General features: G+C 47.2%; 2 protein-coding genes across 2 annotated transcripts; one reads left to right on the top strand and one right to left on the bottom strand.

The window, feature by feature from the left end:
* The first annotated feature begins 337 nt into the window (after positions 1 to 337).
* On the top strand, positions 338 to 18,763 carry KCTD13 (potassium channel tetramerization domain containing 13). Its single transcript, XM_049789201.1, has 6 exons — positions 338 to 758; positions 2,605 to 2,774; positions 12,132 to 12,221; positions 12,309 to 12,361; positions 12,965 to 13,160; positions 18,011 to 18,763. The coding sequence occupies exons 1-6, from the start codon at positions 530 to 532 to the stop codon at positions 18,245 to 18,247; spliced, it is 975 nt and encodes a 324-aa protein (XP_049645158.1). The 5' UTR covers positions 338 to 529; the 3' UTR covers positions 18,248 to 18,763.
* A 141-nt stretch (positions 18,764 to 18,904) lies between these two features.
* ASPHD1 (aspartate beta-hydroxylase domain containing 1) lies at positions 18,905 to 23,158 on the bottom strand. Its single transcript, XM_049789190.1, has 3 exons — positions 22,143 to 23,158; positions 20,400 to 20,513; positions 18,905 to 19,154 (listed from the first exon to the last, which is right to left on the bottom strand). Exons 1-3 carry the CDS (start codon positions 22,978 to 22,980, stop codon positions 19,045 to 19,047), a joined length of 1,062 nt encoding a protein of 353 aa, XP_049645147.1. The 5' UTR covers positions 22,981 to 23,158; the 3' UTR covers positions 18,905 to 19,044.
* Between the last annotated feature and the right edge of the window lie 839 nt (positions 23,159 to 23,997).

Below are 23,997 nucleotides of genomic sequence, written 5' to 3'. Positions count from 1 at the left end.
GCTGCAGCTGTAGGGTCGGTTAAATCTCTGCCTTTTGAGCCTCTGCAGGGGCTGCAACCGAAGTCAGGGAAACTGTCCCAAGTGGGGCATCTCACATGACCTGGGGGGGATGTCTGCAGGCCCCTGAGCGACCCTCCCCCCAACGTGGCCTGTCTCAGCCTCAAAAGAGCCGAGCCCTGGGGCACCTGCCCAGCACGCTCTGCAGGCGGAAGCCGAGTCCGACGCGACTACGCAGGCGCCGTGACCCGGGCCACCGGAGGGCGGGGCTGGGCTTATAAAAGGGGCGGGCCTCGGATATAGGGGGCGTGGTCTCCTGCGCGCTTGCGCAGTTGCTCGGCTCAACTAACGGGCACCGCCGACGCGCGATGGGTCTGCAGGCCCGGGCGGAGGAGTAGCGGCGGCGGCGGGACGGAGGGCGAGCGCGCCCCAAGGCTCCGGCTCCTCCGGGGCTCGGACTTCCCGGGCCGTTGGGAGCGGCCGGCGGGCGGGAAGAGACTCTCCCTGCAGGGCGATCGCCGCCGCTGCTGGCATGTCGGCCGAGGCCTCTGGCCCGGCGGCGGCGGAGGCCCCGGCCCTGGAGGTGCCCAAGCCCGCGGGGCTCGAGCCCGGCCCGGGGCCGCTGACCCCGAACAGCAAGTATGTGAAGCTGAACGTGGGCGGCTCGTTGCACTACACCACGCTGCGCACCCTCACGGGCCAGGACACCATGCTCAAGGCCATGTTCAGCGGCCGCGCCGAGGTCCTCACGGACGCCGGGGGTAGGTCGCCCCTGCTTGCACCCCGCGCTGCTTCTGCTCCCCCGGCCCCTCGCTGCTCTCGAGGTGCCCTCGGCTCAGCCTCACCTCCCGTCCTCCCTCCCACCTCCAGCCCCTCTCCTCCAGCTTCCTTTCTCATGCCTAGTCCTCCTCCTCCTCCTCTCCCAGCCATCACCTACATTTATGGACGCACACACCCCCTCCTTCGCCCCGCAGCTGTCTGGGGAGCCTGGTGAGTGATGCCCTGATGCCCGGAGGCACATTAGAAGTTTCCCTAACCTCACCCCCAACTCTCTTGCTCGCTGTTCTCTCCTGCCCCTTTGCCACCTGCCCAGCCGTTCTTTGGCTTCTTCACTCTAGCACCTTCCTGGTGAGGTGGAGGGTCTTACATGTATGTCACTGGACCCCCTAAACCAGCCTCTGTCCCCCCTCTGGAAATCCGTCTGTAAATGCAGGTGATGGAAAGTGGCTGCATTGGATTTGCAAACTGCGTGAAACCCCACAGGCCTAAGTGGAATCTTGGAAGTTTTGCTTGGGTTGTGGGGGAAGGAGGGAGAGTTAACAGTGATTGTGAGAGCAGCAAATAAAGCCGCAGTCAGAGCTTAATCTTTGATTATTTAAAGGTGGAAAACGTATTCAGTAGGTAATTGGAAAGTGTCAGCACTGTGGATACTCGGTAAAGGAATCTGGCACGATTTTCCTATGGAACTTTGGGGGTCGAGGGGGACAAGGAATGGGTTGTTGGGTGTGCCCGATGGTGTTCAGGGGAATATAATGGTTTAAATAGAAGTAATTTGGAGGGTGGGGCAGTTTTTTTTTTTTTTTAAGTAAATAGGATGTTTGGGATAGATACCAAAAGTCGAAGATTTATTGCTATAAGATTGTCCATAAAAACTTCCTTATGAGGGTCGGAACAATACTTTGCACTGCGGTAGGGCATTTATTTGCCTTGCACAAGGCCAATCTGGGACCGACCAAGGTTCTTACGCCAGCATCCCATATGGTTCCCCAAGCCTGCCAGGAGCGATTTCTGAGTGCAGAGCCAGGAGTAACCCCTGAGCCCCGCCAGCTGTGGCCCAAAATAAAAACAAAACAAAACTTTCTTGTGGTGGGACTCTTCTATAGAGCAGACCTGAGAAGGAATTAATTCTCTGGCTGGGTGGGTTAAAAGAAGGACCTGATATAGGAGAACTAACAGAACTTACTTATATTTCTTTTGGTTTGAGTCCACACCTAGCAGAGCTCAGAGCTTTCACCTGTGTGCTTAGGGGACTATACATGATGCTTAGGAAGCAAACTGGAGATGACCTTATGTATGCAAGTGCATTTACCCATGTACATTTTCTTTAGCCCCTGAATTTTTTTTTCTTAAGAAATTTTCTTATATGTGGTAGAGGTTTGAAAGCTCTCAGTGTTGGGGCCGGGTAGGTGGCGCTGGAGGTAAGGTGACTGCCTTGCAAGCGCTAGCCAAGGAAGGACCTCGGTTCGATCCCCCGGCGTCCCATATGGTCCCCCCAAGCCAGGGGCGATTTCTGAGCACATAGCCAGGAGTAACCCCTGAGCATCAAACGGGTGTGGCCCAAAAACCAAAAAAAAAAAAAAAGAAAGCTCTCAGTGTTTAGACATCATTGTTGCTTTAGAATTCATTTTTCAAGCAATTAAATTGATAGTACTGTGCGCTTACTTTGCACTTTGCCGGCACCACATATATTCCTTTGCCAGGAGAATCCCCGAGTTCAGAGGAGTAAGCCCCGAGTCCTATTAAGTGTGGCCCAAAAAACACATGATTTCGTAGCTCCTGCCCCTTCCAAGAAAGACATATTTCCTCCTGTCTTTCCCATTGCACTAGGCTGGGTGTTGATTGACCGGAGCGGCCGTCACTTTGGCACCATTCTAAACTACCTGCGGGACGGGTCTGTGCCACTTCCTGAAAGTACCAGAGAATTGGGAGAGCTACTGGGTGAAGCACGGTACTACTTGGTGCAGGGCCTGATTGAGGACTGCCAGCTAGCTCTGCAGGTGAGTGCTGTCTTCTGATGCCTGCCCTGAGTGAGTCCCACCCTTTATTCATTTCTCTTCGAGAACTGAGAGATAAATTGACATTTTTAAATAGGAAGAAAACATAGGATACTGCCTGGATAGGATGTCCCTGGCCTGCTTCTGATTATCCAGGGTCCAGGAGAGTTGTGTACCTGCTGCCTCTGGCAGGGAACCCTCATCGCCTTATTGCAGGAGTCTCAAACTCAATTTACCTGGGGGCCGCAGGAGGCAAAGTCTGGGTGATCCTTGAGTGCAAAGTCAGTAGTAAGCCTTGAACATTGGGGGGTGTGACCCAAACAACTAAAACAAAACAAAACAAAACAAAAAATGATTCCTCTCGGGCAGGGCCACAAAATGTTGTACGGAGTGCCGTTTGTGGCCCACGGGCCTCAAGTTTGAGACCCCTTGGCAGTGATTAACTTAACTGCTCTCTGCTTCCTGCTCTTCCTACCCAGCCAATTGTTTGATTATCACCTTAAAAGAATTATCCTAAAACTGGAGTCACACCTGTACTTTTTTTTCTGTGGATTTTTTTAGGGTCTGAGAGGAGCTCAGAAAGCACAGTTATGGGGGACGGAAAGATAGCATGGAGGTAGGGCATTTGCCTTGCATGCAGGATGGTGGTTTGAATCCTGGCATCCCTGGAGCCTGCCAGAGCAATTTCTGAGCATAGAGCCAGGAGTAACCCCTGAGTGCTGCTAGGTATGACCCCCAAAAAAATAAATTTTAAAAAGCACAGTTAGGGGGTCTCAAAGCAATAGCACAGCGGTAAGGCATTTGCCTTGTACGCAGCCAACACATTTTGAACCCTGGTTCGAATCCTGGCATCCTGAGCCTGCCAGGAGCGACTTCTGAGTACTACCGAGTGTGACCCAGAAACCAAAAAAAAAAAAAAAAAAAAAGCACAGCTTTACTTGTTACCTCCACAACTGATAGTGTAACCTTGAGTGGGTCCGTTTCTACCTCAACATTGTGTTCTCATTGTTCCAAAAGATAGGAAATGAGGAAAATAAGTACAGTGTAGTGAGTTTTACATAGAGCTTTTATTGTTCTGCTTTTACAGTGTTAAAAATGTTATTTCTGGGCCCGGAGAGATAGCACAGCGGCGTTTGCCTTGCAAGCAGCCGATCCAGGACCAAAGGTGATTGGTTCGAATCCCGGTGTCCCACATGGTCCCTCGTGCCTGCCAGGAGCTATTTCTGTGCAGACAGCCAGGAGTAACCCCTGAGCACTGCTGGGTGTGACCCAAAAAAAAAAAAAAAAACAAAAAAAAAAGTCACTTCTTTGTGATACTATATTAATAACAAATTTTAAGTTTATTTATTTATTTATTTATTTATTTATTTATTTATTGTGGTTTTTGGGTCACACCCGGCAGTGCTCAGGGGTTATTTCTGGCTCCAGGCTCAGAAATTGCTCCTGGCAGGCACGGGGGACCATATGGGACGCCGGGATTCGAACCGATGACCTCCTGCATGAAAGGCAAACACCTTACCTCCATGCTATCTCTCCGGCCCTTAAGTTTATTTTTTTTTATTTTTATTTTTTTTTGGTTTTTGGGCCACACCCTGTGACGCTCAGGGGTTACTCCTGGCTATGCGCTCAGAAGTTGCTCCTGGCTTCTTGGGGGACCATATGGGACGCCAGGGGATCGAACCGCGGTCCATCCTAGGCTAGCGCAGGCAAGGCAGGCACCTTACCTCCAGCGCCACCGCCCGGCCCCTTAAGTTTTTTTTTTTTTTTTTTTTTTTTTTTGGTTTTTGGGCCACACCCTGTGACGCTCAGGGGTTACTCCTGGCTATGCGCTCAGAAGTTGCTCCTGGCTTCTTGGGGGACCATATGGGACGCCGGGGGATCGAACCGCGGTCCATCCTAGGCTAGCGCAGGCAAGGCAGGCACCTTACCTCCAGCGCCACCGCCCGGCCCCTTAAGTTTATTTTTAATGCCTTTTTATATCCTGAAAAAAATGACATCAAGTTTATGTCAGCTGGAATACTGATTAGATCTTGAAATTCCAAAGTATAGAATTGCTTTGGCAATATCCATGTTTTTCAGATTGACTATATCCCATAGGAAAAAAAATGCTTTTTTCCTCACACATGACTGAACTATGAATTTTATAAAATGATGGTCTTTCTGAGGACCGCAGTGATTGCAGCACAGCAGGTAGGGCATTTGCCTGTACATGGCTGACCTGGGTTCAATCTCTGGCAACCCATATTGTTCCCCAAGCAATGCCAGGAATAACCCTTAAGCACCGCTGGGTGTGGCCCAAAAGCCAAAAAGTAAAAATAATTATTGTCTTTCTTTTTGGGGTCACATCAGGCTGTTCTCAAGGCTTACTCCTGGCTCTGTGCAAGGGATTACTCTTGACAATGTTGTTGGGGGAGTCAAGGAGGACCTTGTGTGATAGTGGGAAATCTAACCCAGGTTAGGGCCTTAATGTGCTGTATTGTCTCTCCAGTTCTGATCTTTCTTTTTAAAGCTGTTTGAGAACCATTGAACTAATGTCATGAAATTATTGGCTTACTATTTGGAGTTTGGAATACTTTGAATTAGATAATCTTAGAAATGCACTCCTGATCAATAGTTTTACATTATTTTAGTTTTGACCATTTCTGGCAGTGCTTAGGGATTACCTGTAGTGGGGTTCTCAGGACCATATGGGATACCAGGTTGGCTGCTGTAAGTAAACACCTGTTCTCTGTACTATAGCTCCAGTCCCTATATTTTTTACATTGAATGTTTTCTCTCACTCACTGAATGTCAGGAGCAAATCTACTATGTACTTGTTTGTACAATTTATACCCTATTTGCATAAAAAGAAATAGAGGGGAAGTAGAGATTCATTCAAGGTCAAAGAGCCTGGAAACAGCAGAACTCAGATTCAGTTTCAGCTTCACTGATATGAGTACAGACACTTGAGTTCATCAATTTTCCATGGTGTGTGACACCTAATCATCATTAATCTAATATAGATTTTTTATTACCTGAGAGAAATAAATTCTCTGCCCACTTCATTTCCCTCATTATTTACATTCTCCTGAGGTCAAAAAATCTAGATTGCCTCCCACTTTGTGCCCTCACAGATGGTGCCACCTTGAGCATCCTTGAATTTGTGCCCTGTGGGTTGAGTCAAGGTACTAAGTGTACAATTGCTGGATCACAGAATACATACAAATTTTAGCAAGTATCATCCAGTTACTGTCCTGAATAGTTGTAGCACTGTATACTCCTGCTCAAAAGTGCATAAAGGATCTTGTATCTAAATATCCTCAAAAACACGGCATCATCCAACATTCTAATTGTACCAGTCTGATTAGTATAGAGTGATCTCATTTTAATTGGCAAGTCTCTGCTTACTAATGAGATCAAGTATGTTTTTTTGTATATTCAGTAGCTTTTTTGTTTTCCTTTTCTATGAATTGGCAGTTTCTGCTTCTAAATGAAATTTTTCTACCAAATTTTGTGTCTTCCTGTTGCTTTGCTGGACCTCCTTGCGTATTTTAGTTTGGTACCTAGGGAAAATTAATCCTAAGGCAAATGTTATACCTAATAAATTAGCTTTTCTATAAAGCTTCTTGAATAGTTTTACCTATCATCCTCTGAAGGGTTGAGAAAATAGTTACTCAGAATATTTGTTAGGTTTTGAATTTTAGCATGAAACTCATTTAATAAAGTCTATTTTAGGAGCTGGAGTGATAGCATAGCAGGTGAGGCATTTGCCTTACACGCAGCTGACCTGAGTTCAATCCCTGGCATCCCATGTGGTCCCCGAGCCTGCCAGGGGTGATTTCTGAGCAAAGAGCCAGGAATAATCCCTAAGCATCACTACCACTGGGTGTCAGCACCACTGGCCCAAAAACTAAAAAAAAAAGTATTTCATATAAGTTCTAGTCAATTTTGTTAATTTTCTCTTGGAATGCACCTACCTCTGAGATTTGGTATTGAATAGAAATCCTTGTTTCTAATAATACAAATAACGATTATTTTAAAAGTAGTATATGTATCTTGTAAAAATTTTAAAACATAGGTCAGGTAAAAAATAAAAACACTGAATAACCTCCCAGATCTTTTTGTGGTTGTCTGTGTGTATGTATGTGTGTGCTTATCAAAATATGGTCATTCTGTAACATGCTGGAGTATTTGTCTGTTAATAATTACCTCCTTCCATGTCAATAAAATTTTATCTTACACTCAGAGCATACACAAATTGTTCCAGAAACATCTTTCATAATTGGTTCTTCTAAAATAGGATCCAGTCTGTGTCCTTGCATTACATCTGGTAATTATGTTTTTTTTTTTATTTGTTTTATTTTGGGGCCACACCCAGCAGCACTCGGGGGTTACTCCTGTCTCTACACTCAGAAATCACTCCTGGGGGCCGGGCGGTGGCGCTAAAGGTAAGGTGCCTGCCTTGCCTGCGCTAGCCTTGAACGGACCGCGGTTCGATCCCCCGGTGTCCCATATGGTCCCCCAAACCAGGAGCGACTTCTGAGCGCATAGCCAGGAGTAACCCCTGAGTGTTACCGGGTATGGCCCAAAAACCAAAAAAAAAAAAAAAAAAAAAAGAAATCACTCCTGGCAGGCTCAGGGAACCATATGGGATGCCAGGGATTGAACCTGGGTTTGTCCTGGGTCTGTCCTTGGACCTTACCACTGTGCTATCGCTCCGGCCCAAGTAATTATGTTTTCTTAGTCTTTTCAACCCAGAGAAGCCCTTTTTCCTTATCGCTGACTTGTGAAAAAAAGACCACACTAGTTGCCTTCATAATGAGCACTTTCCAAATATACTTCATTGTTGACTCATAGTATCATTTGGTTTGCCATCTTACCCTATTCTGAGTTTTCTATAGGTTAGCTAGAGAGAAGATTTAAAAGGTTTTAAGAGTAAATATTTTGGTCATAATAAATTTAAATAATGTTAAATGCTTTGTGTTACATTACATAACCCATGTATTGATTGATACTCAGAATTGACCCCTGGGTCCTCTCATTGTAACAACCTTTTTCTTTCTTTCTTTCTTTCTTTCTTTCTTTCTTTCTTTCTTTCTTTCTTTCTTTCTTTCTTTCTTTCTTTCTTTCTTTCTTTCTTTCTTTCTTTCTTTCTTTCTTTCTTTCTTTCTTTCTTTCTTTCTTTCTTTCTTTCTTTCTTTCTTTCTTTCTTTCTTTCTTTCTTTCTTTCTTTCTTTCTTTCTTTCTTTCTTTCTTTCTTTCTTTCTTTCTTTCTTTCTTTCCCTTCCTTTCTTTCCCTTCCTTTCTTTCCCTTCCTTCCTTCCCCTTCCTTCCCCTTCCTTCCTTCCTTCCTTCCTTCCTTCCTTCCTTCCTTCCTTCCTTCCTTCCTTCCTTCCTTCCTTCCTTCCTTCCTTCCCTCCCTCCCTCCCTCCCTCCCTCCCTCCCTCTCCTCTCCTTCCTTCCTTCCTTCCTTCCTTCCTTCCTTCCTTCCTTCCTTCCTTCCTTCCTTCCTTCCTTCCTTCCTTCCTTCCTTCCTTCCTCCTTCCTTCCCTCCCTCCCTCCCTCCTTCCCTCCCTCCTTCCTTCCTTCCTTCCTTCCTTCCTTCCTTCCTTCCTTCCTTCCTTCCTTCCTTTCCTTCCTTCCTTTCCTTTCCTTTCCTTATTGGGGGGGGGGCATCTTTTTGGTCCATACTGGTCAGTGCTCAGGGTTTACTTTTGGCTCAGCACTCAAGATACCATATGAAGTGCCAGTAGAGAGAATTTCTCACACCCCAGTCCTGAGGGGATTAGTGAAGCAGGTCTGGAAACAGCTGCTGTAAGAAATAATCCAAACGAAGCTGGGGAGATGAAACAGGTCCAGGGATCTTTTCACCATGAGCTGTGGAGATCTGCCTGAGCTGCAATCATTATGGGGAAGAATAGGACCCACCCCCATGGGGAGAGAACAGGTTGAGCCTATCCAGAGGTCCTTCCCACCCAAGTGGGACAAACATATGCAAAGAAGAAGCCATCCCTGGGTGAAAACCACTTAATCCAACATGCCAGAGATTGAACACTGGTTGGCAAGATAAATGCCTTGCCTGTTACATTCTCTCCAGCCCTATAATTACCTTTTCTTCTGAATGTATGAATGGCAGTTACATATCATCCACACACCAGTTAGTAATCCTTGCCTAAATCAATTGTATTGGGATTATAGGGTAATATTCTTATTCTAGGTGCCAGAGTGATAATGCAATGGGTAAGATATTTTCCTTGCATGTAGCTGACCCAGATTCAATCTCTGACAATTTGTACAGTCCCCCAACTTGGAGTAATTGCTGAGTACAGAACCAGGAATAAGTTATGATTAAAGCGGAATATGGTCCAAAGACCAAAAACAAATACCCCCCATCCTTTAAATTACAATTTTTGTTTTATTGGGGCCAGAGTAATAGTGGGTAGGGCATTCTTATACATGGCTGACCTGGATTTTACCCCTAGCATTTCATACCCCATACCTCCAAGAGTGATCCCTGAGCACAATCATATATGACTCCAAACCCCTCTCCTTCCAGAAAAAAAAATTTTTTTTATTTGATTTTTGGAACACCTGGCAATGCTTAAGTCTTTCTCCTGGTTCTGTGCTCAGGAAACCATATGTGATGCTGGGAATTGAACGTACAATGCAAGCACCTTCTCCCTGTATTCTCTTGCCCCTTAGCTGAGAAAATCTTTCGTTTTGGGCTATACCTGGTTGTGTTTAAAACTTAGTCATGGCTCTGGGCTCAGAAGTTACTCCTGGGGGAGGAACTAGGAATCAAACTTGGGTCTTCTGCATGTAAGGTAAATACTTTACCACTGTACTATCTTTCTAGCCTTCAGCTGAAAAAATCTTGATTCAAATTTAGTCATATATTCTCTTTTGTTTGTTTATTTTGATGGCCAGAGAGAATACAGTAGGTAGGGTGCTTAACTTATATGCAGCTGACGCTGACCCAGTTTCAATCCCTTACATTGCAAAAGATACAGTACGAGGTTCAGAGTAATAGCACAGTGTTTAGGGCATTTGCCTTGCACATAGTTAACCCGGGACTAACCCAGGTTTGATCCCCGGCATTCCATATGGTCCTGAGCCAAGAGCGATTTCTGAGCACAGAGCCAGGAGTAACCCCTGAACACCACCAGGTGTGGCCCCAAAACAAATCCAGAACCAGAAATGAACCCTGAGCATAGAACCAGGAGCAAAGCCAGGTGTGGTCCCCCCCAAAAAAAGTTTCTTCCAGAACCAGATAGCTCAATCAGCTATATATGCAGGAGACCCCAGTTCAGGCCCTAACACTTCCTTTGAGCACCACTGAGAATAAGCATAAAGCCAGGAATAGCCATCCAACACCTTGGGTGTAGTCCCCCAAAAAAACTACAAAGGCTTTCCTAGTTTACATTTTTTGTTAGGTTTATAATTTTAACTCATATGAGTCCTTTTATTAGTTGTTTTGTTTTTGTTTTTGGCTCACCCAACGGTGCTCAGGGGTTACTCCTGGCTCTATGCTTATTCCCAGTAGTAGATCCTAAAAATAATTCTGGAGGCCAGAGTGATAGATAGTGCAGTGTTAGGGTGTTTGCCTTATATGTGGCTGACCCAGGATGGACCGCGGTTTGATCCCCCAGGTCCCATATGGTCCCCAAAGCCAGGAGCGATTTATGAGCGCATAGCTGGGAGTAACTCCTGAGCATCACCCGCTATGGCCCAAAATTAAAAAAAAAAAAAAAAAAAAATAGGGGCCGGGTAGGTGGCGCTGGAGGTAAGGTGTCTGCCTTGCAAGCGCTAGCCAAGGAAGGACCACGGTTCGATCCCCCGGCGTCCCATATGGTCCCCCCAAGCCAGGGGCGATTTCTGAGCACATAGCCAGGAGTAACCCCTGAGCGTTAAACGGGTGTGGCCCAAAAAACCAAAAAACCAAAAAAAAAAAAAAAAAAAAAAAATAGGGGCCGGAGAGATAGCATAGTGGCGTTTGCCTTGCAAGCAGCAGACCCAGGACCTAAGGTGGTTGGTTCGAGTCCCGCCATCCCATATGGTCCCCCATGCCTGCCAGGAGCTATTTCTGAGCAGATAGCCAGGAGTAACCCCTGAGCATTGCTGGGTGTGGCCCAAAAAAACCAAAAAAATAAATAAAATAGGGGCCGGTGAGGTGTGTTTTTTTTTGTTTTTGTTTTTGTTTTTTTTTTTTGGTTTTTGGGTCACACCCGGCAGTGCTCAAGGGTTACTCCTGGCTCTATGCTCAGAAATGGCTCCTGGCAGGCACGGGGGACCATATGGGATGCCGGGATTTGAACCACGGACCTTCTGCCTGAAAGGCAAATGCCTTACCTCCATGCTATCTCTCCGGCCCCTGAGGTGGTGCTAGAGGTAAGCTATCTGCCTTGCAAGCGCTAGCCAAGGAAGGACCATGGTTCAATCCCCCGGCGTCCCATATGGTCCCCCCAAGACAGGGGCAGTTTCTGAGCGCTTAGCCAGGAGTAACCCCTGAGCATCAAATGGGTGTGGCCCAAAAAACCAAAAAATAAAATAAATAAAATAAAATTCTGGGGGGCCGGGCGGTGGCGCTAAAGGTAAGGTGCCTGCCTTGCCTGAGCTAGCCTTGGACGGACTGCGGTTCGATCCCCCGGTGTCCCATATGGTCCCCCAAGCCAGGAGCAACTTCTGAGTGCATAGCCAGGAGTAACCCCTGAGCGTTACTGGGTGTGGCCTAAAAACCAAAAAAAAAAAAAAAATTCTGGGACCAGAGAAATAATTCAAATACATATAATGTAGGCCAGCATGGTAGTATAGTTGATAAGGCATTTACCTTTTATCCAGCTGAACTAGGTTAGATCCCTGGCATCCCAGATGGCATCTTGAACACCACCAGGAATGATTCTGAGCAGAGCTAGGAAAAACCCCTGAGAATCTCCAATACTCAAGTGTGATACCCAATAAAAAAGGGAGGATTGGAGCTGATACTTTGCCTCCAGGAGGCATATAGTTCCAGAGTGCCACCGAGAGTGACCACCTCCACCTAGAGTGACCTCAAACACCACAGGATATGACCCAGAAAAAAATATGTAATCTCTGGTTGAGAAAAAAGTATCTAATAGAAAGGAGAAGAGGAGAAGATAGTTGAGCTGGAGAAGACAGAAGAAGAAAGAAACCTGTGTGTGTGTGGTTCCGAATCTGCCTGAGCCTCATCCACTCAAACCTACTCGCTTATACAGCAGCTGAGCATTCTGTGTACGGGGGACCTACTCCCTTGGTTGAAAGAAAGAAGCTATAAAGCAGCTGTTTGAGAAATAGGGAGAAAGTGCCATGTAATGTGTGGGACCTGTGGTTGAGCTTTTAACGTACCTTCCGCTTCTTCCCCAGCAAAAAAGGGAGAACCTGTCCCCGCTGTGCCTCATTCCCATGGTGACTTCTCCCCGGGAGGAACAGCAGCTCTTGGCCAGCACCTCCAAGGTGAGGCCCCTGAGCCCTGTAGGGTGGAGGTGGGAGCCTCCTCCTGCAGCCTCACTTCCATCCTTCTCCATCCTCTTTCCCCAACAGCCTGTGGTGAAGCTCCTGCACAACCGGAGTAACAACAAGTACTCCTATACCAGGTGATGCATCGGGTGGAAGGTGAACTGGTGGGATCTTGGGCTCAAAACAGTCCCTGGCCTGTGGGGAGCACTAGCCTCACACAGAAGGGCCCCCAAATGCAAATTCCAGCTCTACTCACTGAGTATTTCTGACAGGTCATATTCACTGGTGAGCTTCGGTCTTATCAGTAAACTGAGGTTCTGATGAGGATTAACTAGCAATGACTAGCATTTGCAGTAAGTGTTGCTCTAAGTGCTTTTGCTTCTCTTAACTCACATCATCTTCACAATTGTTTGGGTTGATGCTGTTGGGACCTTTGTGAGCTAAGACTCTGAGAGATTAAAATAGTTTGATAGTTTAACTCAGTTAAAATTGGTAGAGCCAGGATGCCAGATCTGGCTCCAGAATCCACACAGGAAGACATTCTACTGTAGGGCTGGGATTTGCTCAACAAATGGAACTTCATTTCTGAGGCTCCATTTGGTCTGGCACTTGAGTTGGAGGGAGCTCCTTGGGGCATCAAAACCTCCTGGGCAGAGTATTAGCCTCTGTGCAGAATAGGGTGGAGGGAACAGAAGGAGGAAAGCCAGTTTGGCTGAGACGTTTTGGCCCCTGGTCCTCAGCACTTCAGATGACAACCTTCTTAAGAACATCGAGCTGTTTGACAAACTGGCCCTGCGCTTCCATGGGCGGCTGCTCTTCCTCAAGGATGTCCTGGGGGACGAGATCTGCTGCTGGTCTTTCTACGGGCAGGGCCGCAAAATCGCTGAGGTGTGCTGCACCTCCATTGTCTATGCTACAGAGAAGAAGCAAACCAAGGTCAGAAGGGACCTTTGGGAGGGGTGCGGTGGGGTAGGATTGAAATCTTGGACCAAAGCCGCTCTGCAAGTCTAGCCAGGGAAATCGGGATTTCAAGAGTTCAGGTTCTGCAGACTTAGCTGGGACACTTTGGGCAAGTTATTTCTGTGAGCCTCTGTTTCTCTACCTGTGAAATGAGAATGTTGGATTAGAATTGGTTTCAGGTAGTCCCCCGAAATAGTATTCCTGTTGGGAGTGTGGATTCAGTTTTTGTTAGACTTTTAGATGGGCCCATGACTCAGGATCTCTTGGAACAGTTAGATAATACAGTGAGTAAAGTATTTGTTTTGCATATAGCCAACCTGGGTTTGTTCCCTGAGTATATCATCCCCTGAGCATATCCAGGGATTGACACCTGAGCGCAGAGACAGTAGTAAATTCTGGGCATTACCAGGTGTGGCAAAAAAACAAACAAACAAACAAAAACCTAAAACGTATCTCAGGACTAGAACTACAGTGAATAAGGTGCCTGCTTTGCATGCAGCCAAAACAGGTTGACCCGACTTCTATCTCCAACATTCCATATTGTCACCCGAGCATGCTAGGAATGATCCCTGAATTTAGGAGTAAGCCCTAAACACAAGTACTGCCAGGTGTACTCCCCCATCCCCAAGTGGGGAGAGAATCTCAAAATATTCAGGTAACTTAGAAACACTGCCTTTAAAAAAAAAAAAAAGAATCATCATGAGATAAAGTGTTGTTAATGATTGAGTTACATGTTTCAACATCCATCCTTGGACCAGTGTCCACTTCCTACCACCAATATCCACTGTTTCATTCCTATCCTCTCCTCACCCCACTCTCCACCACCACCCCCATCCCACCTTTATGACAGACATTTTTCCTTCTTTTAGGCACTGTGGTTTTACATACTGTTACTGAACAGGTATCATGCATATAACTTTACCTCCTTTCAGTACCCAGTTCTTGTTCAGAGTGAAAATTTCCAACTATTATTACCAAAAGGGTTTCTTCTCCGTTCTAACTGCACTCCTGCTTTTCTTTCTGTGGAAAGCTTCCTACCATAGACCAATCCTGGCCCTCATTTCTGTTATCTTTGGGTATTATTCTCGTACAACATTTGAAGGTTTTTTTTTTTAATGCCCCACAAATGAGTGTGATTACTCTGTGTCTGTTAATCTTCCTTTGACTTATTTTCACTCAGTATAATACTGTCTATTCATGTTAAAGAAATTTATGACTTTAATTTTTTCCTAACAGCTGCATAGTATTCCATTGTGTAGATGTACAGTTTCTTTCTCTACTCATCCATTCTTGAGCACTTGAGTTGTTTCCAGATTCTGGCTATTGTCAGTAATGCTGCAGATGCCTTCTCTGTGTTGTGTTTTTGGACCCCTAAGTATAGTCCCAGTAATGGTATTGCTGGGTCATATGGAAGATCAATTTCTAATTTTTTTGAGGAATTGTTCATATTGTTTTCGAAAAAGGTTGAACCAATTTACATTCCCACCAGCCGAAAATGAAAAAGGTCCCTTTCTACCTGCATCTGCATCAGCACTGGATGTTCTTGTTCTTTGTGTTATGTGTCAGTCTGTGGTATAAGATGATACCTCATTGTTTTGATTTTATTTCCTGATGATTAGTGATGTGGAGCATTTTTTCATGTGCCTTTGGCCATCTGTATGTCTGTATTTCTTCTTTGAGGAAGTTTCTGTTCATTTTTTTTGGGGGGGGTTGGGTCACACCCGGTCAGGGGTTACTCCTGACTATGCACTCAAAAATCAGTCCTAGCTTGGGGGACCATATGGGACATATGAACCCAGGTCTGTCCTGGGTCAGCCTCGTGCAAGGCAAACACCCTGCCAGGTTACCACTGAGCCATCGCGCCAGCCCCTTATCTTCATTTTTTTTGACAGAATTGATGTTTCTTTTTTGTTAAATTTTATTAGTGCCTTATATCTTGGATATATTATCAGATAGGTATTGGGTGAATAATTTCTCCTGTTCTTCTGGCAGTCTTTCTATCCTGGCCATAATTTCCATTTGTTTATCTGCATCCAACTTGCTTGGCCCATGGTGTTTCATCCTTATAGATACCTTTAGCTCTTCTAACTACATTTTCCTCTGTGTACCTTATGCTTTCAGATCTGATATCAAGGTCTTTAATCCATTTTTACTTGACTGTTGGGCATGGCATTAGAAAGAGATCTGAGTTCATTTTTTTGCACGGAGCTGACCAGTTTTTCTAGCATCACTTGTTGAAGGCTGGGCAAATTTGTCTTATGCTGATCTCAGATGGAAGGTTTTTATTTATCCCCAGTGAGTGTAATGTTTGCTGTGGTCTTGTGGAAAATTACTTTGACTATATTAAGGAAAGTTTCAGTTCTCATTTTTTTTGGGGGGGGGCCACACCCGGCGGTGCTCAGGGATTACTCCTGGCTGTCTGCTCAGAAATAGCTCCTGGCAGGCACGGGGGACCATATGGGACACCGGGATTCGAACCAACCACCTTTGGTCCTGGATCGGCTGCTTGCAAGACAAACGCGCTGTGCTATCTCTCCGGGCCCTCAGTTCTCATTTTGTTGAGAAATTTTATCATGAGTGCATGCTGGATCTTATCATCTCCTCATCTATGGATAAGACTTTTATTTACTTTGTATTGATATATATGTTGATTGATTTGTGTATATTAAACTATACTTGCATATTTGGGATAAATCCTACTTTGTCATATGATCTTTTTGATGAATTGGATTCTATTTGCTAATTTGTTGAGGATCTTTGTATCTGTTTTTATCAAGGATATCAGCCTATAATTTTCTCTCATTTTCTTTTTCTCTAACTCTCTTGTGGTATCTCTACCAGCTTTTGGTATCAGAATGATATTTGTTTCATAAAAACCAGAGTGTTTTTGTTTTAGAAATATTGCTTTTAAATTCTGAGTTATGAACATGACAATCATCAGCAGGTATTTCCACTTGGCTAAGCACTGCGCCAGGCTTGAAATCTTAGTGAATGAAATGCTGAGTAAAATTCAAGCCATCTGCCATGTTATCTAACCCCTGACTATCCTAAAAGCCGGCCCCTTCTGACTTTGGTAAGAGTGATTTACCACAGATATATAATAGAAATAGAAATAGACATACACTAATGAAGTCTCTTAAGTAAGTAGTGCTATTTCTGTCTCTACATTTGGAACACTATACCTTCTTGGTTTTGAATTGGATTTCTTTATCCTTATCATCCTAATGAGTAAAAGTCTGCCTAATGAACTAAACCTCTAAGCTACTGGTCAAGCATCATTTTCTTTAGGAAACACCTTTGCTCATATTCTTTGGTTGCTGCCACCTCAGTTTGTTGGTCATGCTATCTTTTTTCATTTGTTTTTGGTTTGGGACCACAACTGGTAGTGCTGGGTTTATTCCTGGCTCTGCGCTCAGAAATTACTCCTGGCCGGTTCGTGGCACCATATAGGATGCCAGAGATCTAACTCAGATCAGCTGCATGTAAAGCAAATGCCCTATCTGCTGTACTATCACTCTGCCCCCTCCATTCATACTACCTTTTTAACTAGACAGTTTTTTATAGTCATACAGGGGGCTGAGAAGACGTACTGAGTGTTAGATTATTTTTAACTCCCTCTCCTCAGTTGTGATGAGTGGTATGGTGCTTGCATAGTTTAGTAGCGATATTTACCAAGGGTCACACATCAGGTTTTGGTACTTAGTGACTAGGTTGGGGGCTACACTCCTGTAGTTGGGTGTTAGCATATGTGCTCTCTGAGGGCTACTACAGTGCTTGCACATCTTCTTTAATTGTGCTCTCTGGGGATCACACTCTGTCATTGTGGGGACTCACACACATCTGGCTGTGGTGTAGCCAAAAATCGCTTGTGATGCACATATGATGGCACTAGGGATCAAACTCAAGATCTCATGCTTACAAATCAGGTGGTTTAGCCGCTGGGAATCTCCTCAACTTCTGGTATTAGCTCCTAAGAATAGATGGGGGCTTCTTTCTTAATCTATTACTAGCCAGACTTTTAATCATGTGGTAGGAATTAGGGAATATGAGAAGGAGGGAGAAATGAGGAACAAATGAAATGTGACTGATTGCCAGCTCAGTCACCTAAATTATATACTGACCAGCCTGGCTTCCAGAGGAAGATAATCAGTAGTTAGAATGCAGCATGTCGTAAGTATTGTTTGTTGTTCTTCCAAAACACACAAGAAGACCCCCAGACACAATTTTCTTCATCGCTCTTTCTACTTTCTTCACAACTTCTGGAATTCCTTCACACACTAAGGACTCTCTTGTTCAAACACACACAGACTTTTCTCATCTACATGGCCTCTCCCTCTCCTATGGCTACTTGAGTCACTTCTCTGAGCTCTCTTTAAAATTGTACTGTTCCTGGCCATGGTTTCTGGCCATGTTCGTGGTCCCTTTGCTTTTTTCTTGTTACATTACTCTCTTTTTTTCCCTCATAACATTCACCATCATCTGATAGTTTGATCAAGTTTATGTCTCCATTCTCTACCTAGACTACTTGTGGGCAGGAACTTTGCCTTATGCCAACCTCTATATTCCCACTGACTAGATCCACACCTGGTAGTGGGTCACTGTATATGAAAAATGATACCAAGACTCAAGAGCAGAGAGAAAACATGACTCTGCCTAACTCCAGAAGTATATCTTGCAGTATTTGTGTGATTTGCTGAGTAAAGAAGTAGGAAAGGCTAAGGAATCCATGACTGTGAAGACTAGATGTGCTGTGCAGGGACAGCTAGGTGGGGGGTGGCTATGAGACTGGGCAGGTGGTAGAAGCTGGGGTTGCTGACCTTTTGCAGGTGGAATTCCCAGAGGCTCGAATCTTTGAGGAAACCCTGAACATTCTGATCTACGAAACGCCCCGGGGTCCTGACCCAGCTCTACTGGAAGCGACAGGGGGTGCCGCTGGAGGTGGCGGGGCTGGCCGAGGGGAGGACGAGGAGAACCGGGAGCATCGTGTCCGCAGGATCCATGTCCGGCGCCACATCACCCATGATGAACGCCCTCATGGTCAACAGATTGTCTTCAAGGACTGACCTTTGACTGTCGCCCCTTTACTTCCTGCCACTGGGACCAAGTACCTTCTTTTCTTCCCCTTTCTAAACCTTTGCCCCGGCTTTGCTGGCCAAGTCGTGGGCCTTTTCTCTGTCTTTCGTTGCATGACACAGTTCACTTTGGCCCTTTTCTGTTCCTCCCCCAATCAGTGCTAATAACATGGTACACTCCAACCTTCCTTGCAGTTGGAACCCTTCAAAAGGTCCTATACTTGTTCCCTCTTCCTGCCATCTTCCCAGAATGACTTAGAACCTCTCTCTGAACATGGTACATGCCAAAGTGACAAGCAGCCCTTCCTGACCCACCCCATCTGTGCTGCTTCCCTGATGCTGTGCGGGGCAATTCATCTCCCCGCTCCCTGCCCCCCCCCCATCCCACCTCTTAACTTTGTTACGAGGCTGGCCTAGGTCTGCACCAGCCAAGCTGTCTTTTCAGTTTGTTTCATATTATTTATTTTAATTTTCTATTAAATTATTGGAATAAAGTTGAGTTGAGGATCTGGTGCTGGCTTTTGGGAAGAGGGCCAGAGAATGTCTGTCCTCAAGATGCCAGGTAGAAAGGAAGAGATATGAACTGCAGCATAGTCCTCTGAGTCTGGTAGGCAGGAAGAAAATCATCAGAAGTTAGAAGAGGATTGAAAAATCTGTATTTAGTGTTAGCTGGCCAGCTCCCACCCTCCACCCGGACCACCCCCAGTTAAAGAGAAGCTCCTGGCTCCCAGCCACGCCATCCCTGCATGCAGCATCTTGACCCAGAGAGATGAAAGGAGCAGCTTCCTTCAAGGAGTTGGTGCGAAGACAAAGTCAAGGGCCTGGCGCTCAGCTCCAGCCACATTTGGGTGCCAAAGATCCACAATGAAAACCACTCGGGGCCCATCTTCAGGGGAACCTGGGGAATATGGAATGGAGACAGGAGAGCAACCAGCATTAATCAGGTACTTATGTTCCAGAACACTGAGCAAATACACAAGCATAATAAATAAATGCTAGGAACTTCTCTGACCCTCTTACTCATGAAAACAAGCTAAGGTAATACCATAATTATCAATTTATACAAAGGAACCAGCACACAGAGTTTAAATTTGCCCAAGGTTACATAGCTTCTAGAGACTAGACAGGAACCTTGGTGGTCTGCACACATGGGCTTTGCAACAACATGAACTTAACTTCACAGTCAGCTGATAAAGTTGCCCCTTTTCCCAGTGATATGAAAAATTATAAGACTCATTTATGGCCAAGCAGCTGGAAAATAGTGATGGAAAAAAATCCAGTTGGGCTTGATTCTATAGCCTTCTCATCTATCCCCTCCACCCTTTAATTTCTTTTTTTATTTGTTTTGGGTCACACCCAGTGATGCTCAGGTGTTACTCCAAGCTATGCACTAAGAAATCACTTCTAGCTTGGGGGACCATATGGGATGCCAGGGATCAAACCCAGGTCCATCCTGGGTCAGCTTCCTGCAAGGCAAACACCCTATCACTGTGCTATGGCTCTGACCCCACTTTTTTTCTTTTGGGGTTTTTGGTTTATGGGTCACACCAGGCAGTGCTCAGGGGTTACTCTTGGCTCTGTGCTCAGAAATCACTCCTGACCATATGGAATGCCGGGATTCAAACCACCATCTGTCTTGGGTCAGCTGCGTGCAAGACAAATGCCCTAACACTGTGCCATCTCTCCAGCCCCCACCCTTTAGTTTCTTTTTTTTTTTTTTTGTTTTTTTGTTATTTTGGGCCACACTCGGCGGTGCTCAGGGGTTACTTCTGGCTGTCTGCTCAGAAATAGCTCCTGGCAGGCACAGGGGACCATATGGGACACCGGGATTCGAACCAACCACCTTTGATCCTGGATCGGCTGCTTGCAAGGCAAACGCCGCTGTGCTATCTCTCCGGGCCCCCCTTTAGTTTCTTTTTTTTTTTGGTTTTTGGGCCACACCCGGTAACGCTCAGGGGTTACTCCTGGCTATGCGCTCAGAAGTCGCTCCTGGCTTGGGGGACCATATGGGACGCCGGGGGATCGAACCGCGGTCCGTCTCCTAGGCTAGCGCAGGTAAGGCAGGCACCTTACCTCCAGCGCCACCGCCCGGCCCCCCCCCTTTAGTTTCTTAACCCTCTTAGCAGAGTTATATTTCTGTTACCATTATGAGCCACCGTGTGCAGGAAAGAGTCATCCACCAATAGACAGTGGCCTTCAGCCCAGCACTGGGGCTCACCCCCAACCACCAGCTCACAGCCAGGAGGGATCTTCAGACCTATGGAAAGAAACCTTGTAGGCAACAGCCCTCCCTCTCCCAAAGGGCCCACCCCATTCAGTCAATCAGATCTGAGAATCTTAAACACCCAATTCTTTTTATTTTTAATTTTTATTTTTAATTATGAGAACAATGATGCAAAGAGGACAAGGTAAAGTTACAGTGAAAGAACAATCGCTCATAAACAGAGTTCTCAGAAGAAATCCCCTTGCTGACGCCTAAATATTGAACTTACAGTCAAAAAAACATTAGGAAAAATAAGGCAGAACCCATGTACAATTACTTTGTCCACAAGTCCCCAGATTGTAGTACATTATAACATTTCTTAGCAGTACACAAAGCAACCTAAAGCCATGAGATTTATGTGACTCCTTAACTTTGAAGGTTAAACACCCAATTCTATGGTGGCTCCTCCTTGCACTCAGAAAGAAAGGAGAGCATAGTTACAGGGTATAGTTTACAATACAGAACTGATAAAAAAAAAAAAAAAGATGAAGAAGAAGCACTAGGAATTACAGAAATGAGCTGGGTACAACCTATTCCCTTCCAGAAAAGAAGGAACATTCTGGAGTGAGTGACTTCCTAGGAGTGGGTGGCATCTACCGTATCAGTCAGAGACCTTCATACTTTAGGAAGGAAGGGAGCGTGTGAAATCAGAAGACAAGACCTGTCCTTACTGGTCTCAGAATATATCCAACTAATAGCACTGGGGATGGCTTTATGCAAAACAAGGTTATGACATTAATTGTGACAACTTTGGGAGGATTTTCTTTTTTTTTTTTTTTTTTTGGTTTTTGGGTCACACCTGGCAGCGCTCAGGGGTCACTCCTGGCTCTATGCTCAGAAATCTCCCCTGGCAGGCACAGGGGACCATATGGGATGCCGGGATTCGGCATGCAAGGCAAATGCCTTACCTCCATGTTATCTCTCCGGCCCTGGGTTTTATTGATTTTTCATTTTCTTTCTCCATTTTCTTTCTTTAAAACATCAGTTTGGTGCTACCATAATCTGAAGACCTTACTAACATTGTTCCCTTCCCAAAGAAATGAATATAGGTTCAGTCTCAGGAACCAGAGTACATGGGTAGAACTTTTTAAACTTTCCTTTTTTAAAGAGAACATTGCTAGTATTTTTGTTTTGTTTTGGGACCAAAGCTATTCAGAGCTTTTTCCTAAATAAGATTATTATTCTGAAAATGTTCCTTTTAAATAAGTAAAATAGGGCTAGAGACACAGTCGAGCATAGTCCTTGCCTTGGACACAAACCAACCCAGATCTGATCTACACACGGTCCCCCCAAACTCTGCCAGGATGATTTCTGAGTGCAGCGCCAGGAGTAACCACTGAGCACCACTAGGTGGAACCCCAAAGCACCCCACTTCAAGAAAGTAAAACCTTAAAATGTTTGCAAGAGGAAGCTATACAGATGGTGAATGGCTGTGGCAAAACTCATGGAAATGGTTTGGAGGTAACGGGTTCAGGAAATGCAGCCAAACTGGCAGCACAAGTCCTGGACCCCTGAGAAGAAACATGATCAGGACCCCAATTAGAAGGCAGGGTGGCAGGCAAGAGTCCAGAGGGGGGGAAATCAGGAAGGCATGGCAGTTGTCTGAAGGCAGTATCCACTTACCCAGATGGCATCTCACCCGAGCATTGGTGGGCCCACAGCGGTTCTCTAGTCGGGCCCCAGGCAGGAGGACAGAAAAACCAGCATTGCCGAAGGTGTTGGCACTCATAAAGCTCCGCAACCCCCTCAGTGCCCGATAGGCACCCGGGCAACGGCGGCAGTTGCTGGGTTGGCACCGGCCTGCTTGGTATAGCAGGAGCTGGTAACATCCAGGGGCCAGGGGTGGGGACCAGCCCCGAGGTAGAGGGGCAGACCCTGAGAAGTCCCAGTTCACAGCCCCAAAGTCCCGCAAAATGGCAGGGAAACTGCTCTCCAAGAGTTCCACATCATGCCTCTGGGCATCCCGTGGCACAAAGGGGGCAGAGGGCAAGTCTGGCAGGAAAAACAGGCCTGGTCGCTGAATGCCCAGTACCCCTGCCCCTTCCCCAGGGCCTGGGCCACCCTGAGCTGCTCGCCTCACCCTACCCATCCCTGCCCAGGAGTAGCGCCTGGCGTAGGCACGGAGCCGGCGGCTCACGAGGCCTTCGGTCCTGGGTCCTAACCCAGAATCCCCAGAGCTTCCTGGGCTTGCCCTGCTAGCCTCGGAGCATCTGTCTGATCCACCACTGACACCCCCTTCCTGGCCCCCGGGCCCCAGGGCCTGCAAGTCTTGGGAGCCCAGCCTATAGCAGTACCAGAGGAAGAGGGAGGTGAGGGCTCCCAGAAGCAAGGTAAGGGCAGATGAGGCGAGGGGCAAAGGCCACGGAGGCACTAGGGCCAAGGAGGCTCGAGCCAAAAGGTCTGGAGCATCTTCCAGACCGCAGCTACCCTGACCCAGGATTTCTCCCCCAATTCCTTCCATGGAAGCCTCCTGGGAGCCCCTGGGGCTCTTTCCCTGCCACACCCCCACGCCTAGCCCGGTCTCTCCTCCCTCAACCGCCTCCTACACTTTTCTTCCCTCTATCCTGCCCTCCTCCTCCTCCTCCAACCGATTCTGCTCTCTCTCCCTTGTCTAACAGCCTCTTCCCCCAATCTTCGGTCTACCCCGCTCCTTCCTACCTCCCAGCCCCTCTGGGCTCTCCCCTCGCTCGCCCGCTTTCCTCGCTGCCCAGACAGCAGTGCCTACCCCACCTGGCCCCGCAGGCAGTCTGGGACCCTCCGCAGCGACTTCTCTCTCCCTGCTCCCCTCTCTCCTTCCCGCCTCGGCTTCTCCCTCGACCCGACCCGCGGGTCCGCTCCCGGCCCTCTCCCGCTCTCCGCGGCTCCTGGGCGCCCACTCACCCTGACGTCACCGTCCCCACCGTCCCCGGCTCCGCTCCCGCCCCCGCCCTGGAGCTGCCGCAACTCCGGCTGGGGGTGGCGGGGCGGGGGAAGGGAGGGACGCGTCTCCAGGCGCGGGGCGCACCGGGCACGGTGCCAACCTCCAGCCGCCCCGCAATGCGAAAAGGAGGGGCGGGGCGAATGCGGGCCGGGGGGCCGAGCCGGACGCCGCGGCCGCACGCGCTCGGAGAGTCCCCGGACTCCCCCGGCCCCGGGCCGGCCCCGCGCGAAGCGGGCGCTCCGATGGGCTTCGGCCAATCACCGGCGGCGCCGAGCCAGGCCCGCCCGGGCCGCGGGGAGCTGTCCACGCGCCCGTGGTGCTGAAAGGGCCGCGCGGCCGTGTGCGCCAGGGAAGCAGCAGGAGGGGAGGAACCTGAAAACGACCCCGAGGGCGGACCCGGGCCAGGCTGTTGCAGGAAAAGGGGGTACCCCCCGACCCTCGCCTGTCCCCCCGTAGGTTCTCACAAACGTGAAAAGCGCCATTCTCCTGAAGGGGAGCCCTTTGCACACCTTAGCTGCGGGACGGGAAGAGGAGTCCCTTTCTCCCTGGGGCCCTGGG

The sequence above is a fragment of the Suncus etruscus genome, chromosome 15, assembly GCF_024139225.1.
Source record: "Suncus etruscus isolate mSunEtr1 chromosome 15, mSunEtr1.pri.cur, whole genome shotgun sequence".
In the NCBI taxonomy this organism is placed as follows: Eukaryota; Metazoa; Chordata; class Mammalia; order Eulipotyphla; family Soricidae; genus Suncus; species Suncus etruscus.
Note: the sequence above shows the minus strand (reverse complement) of the source record. Positions and strands in the feature narration are given on the sequence as shown.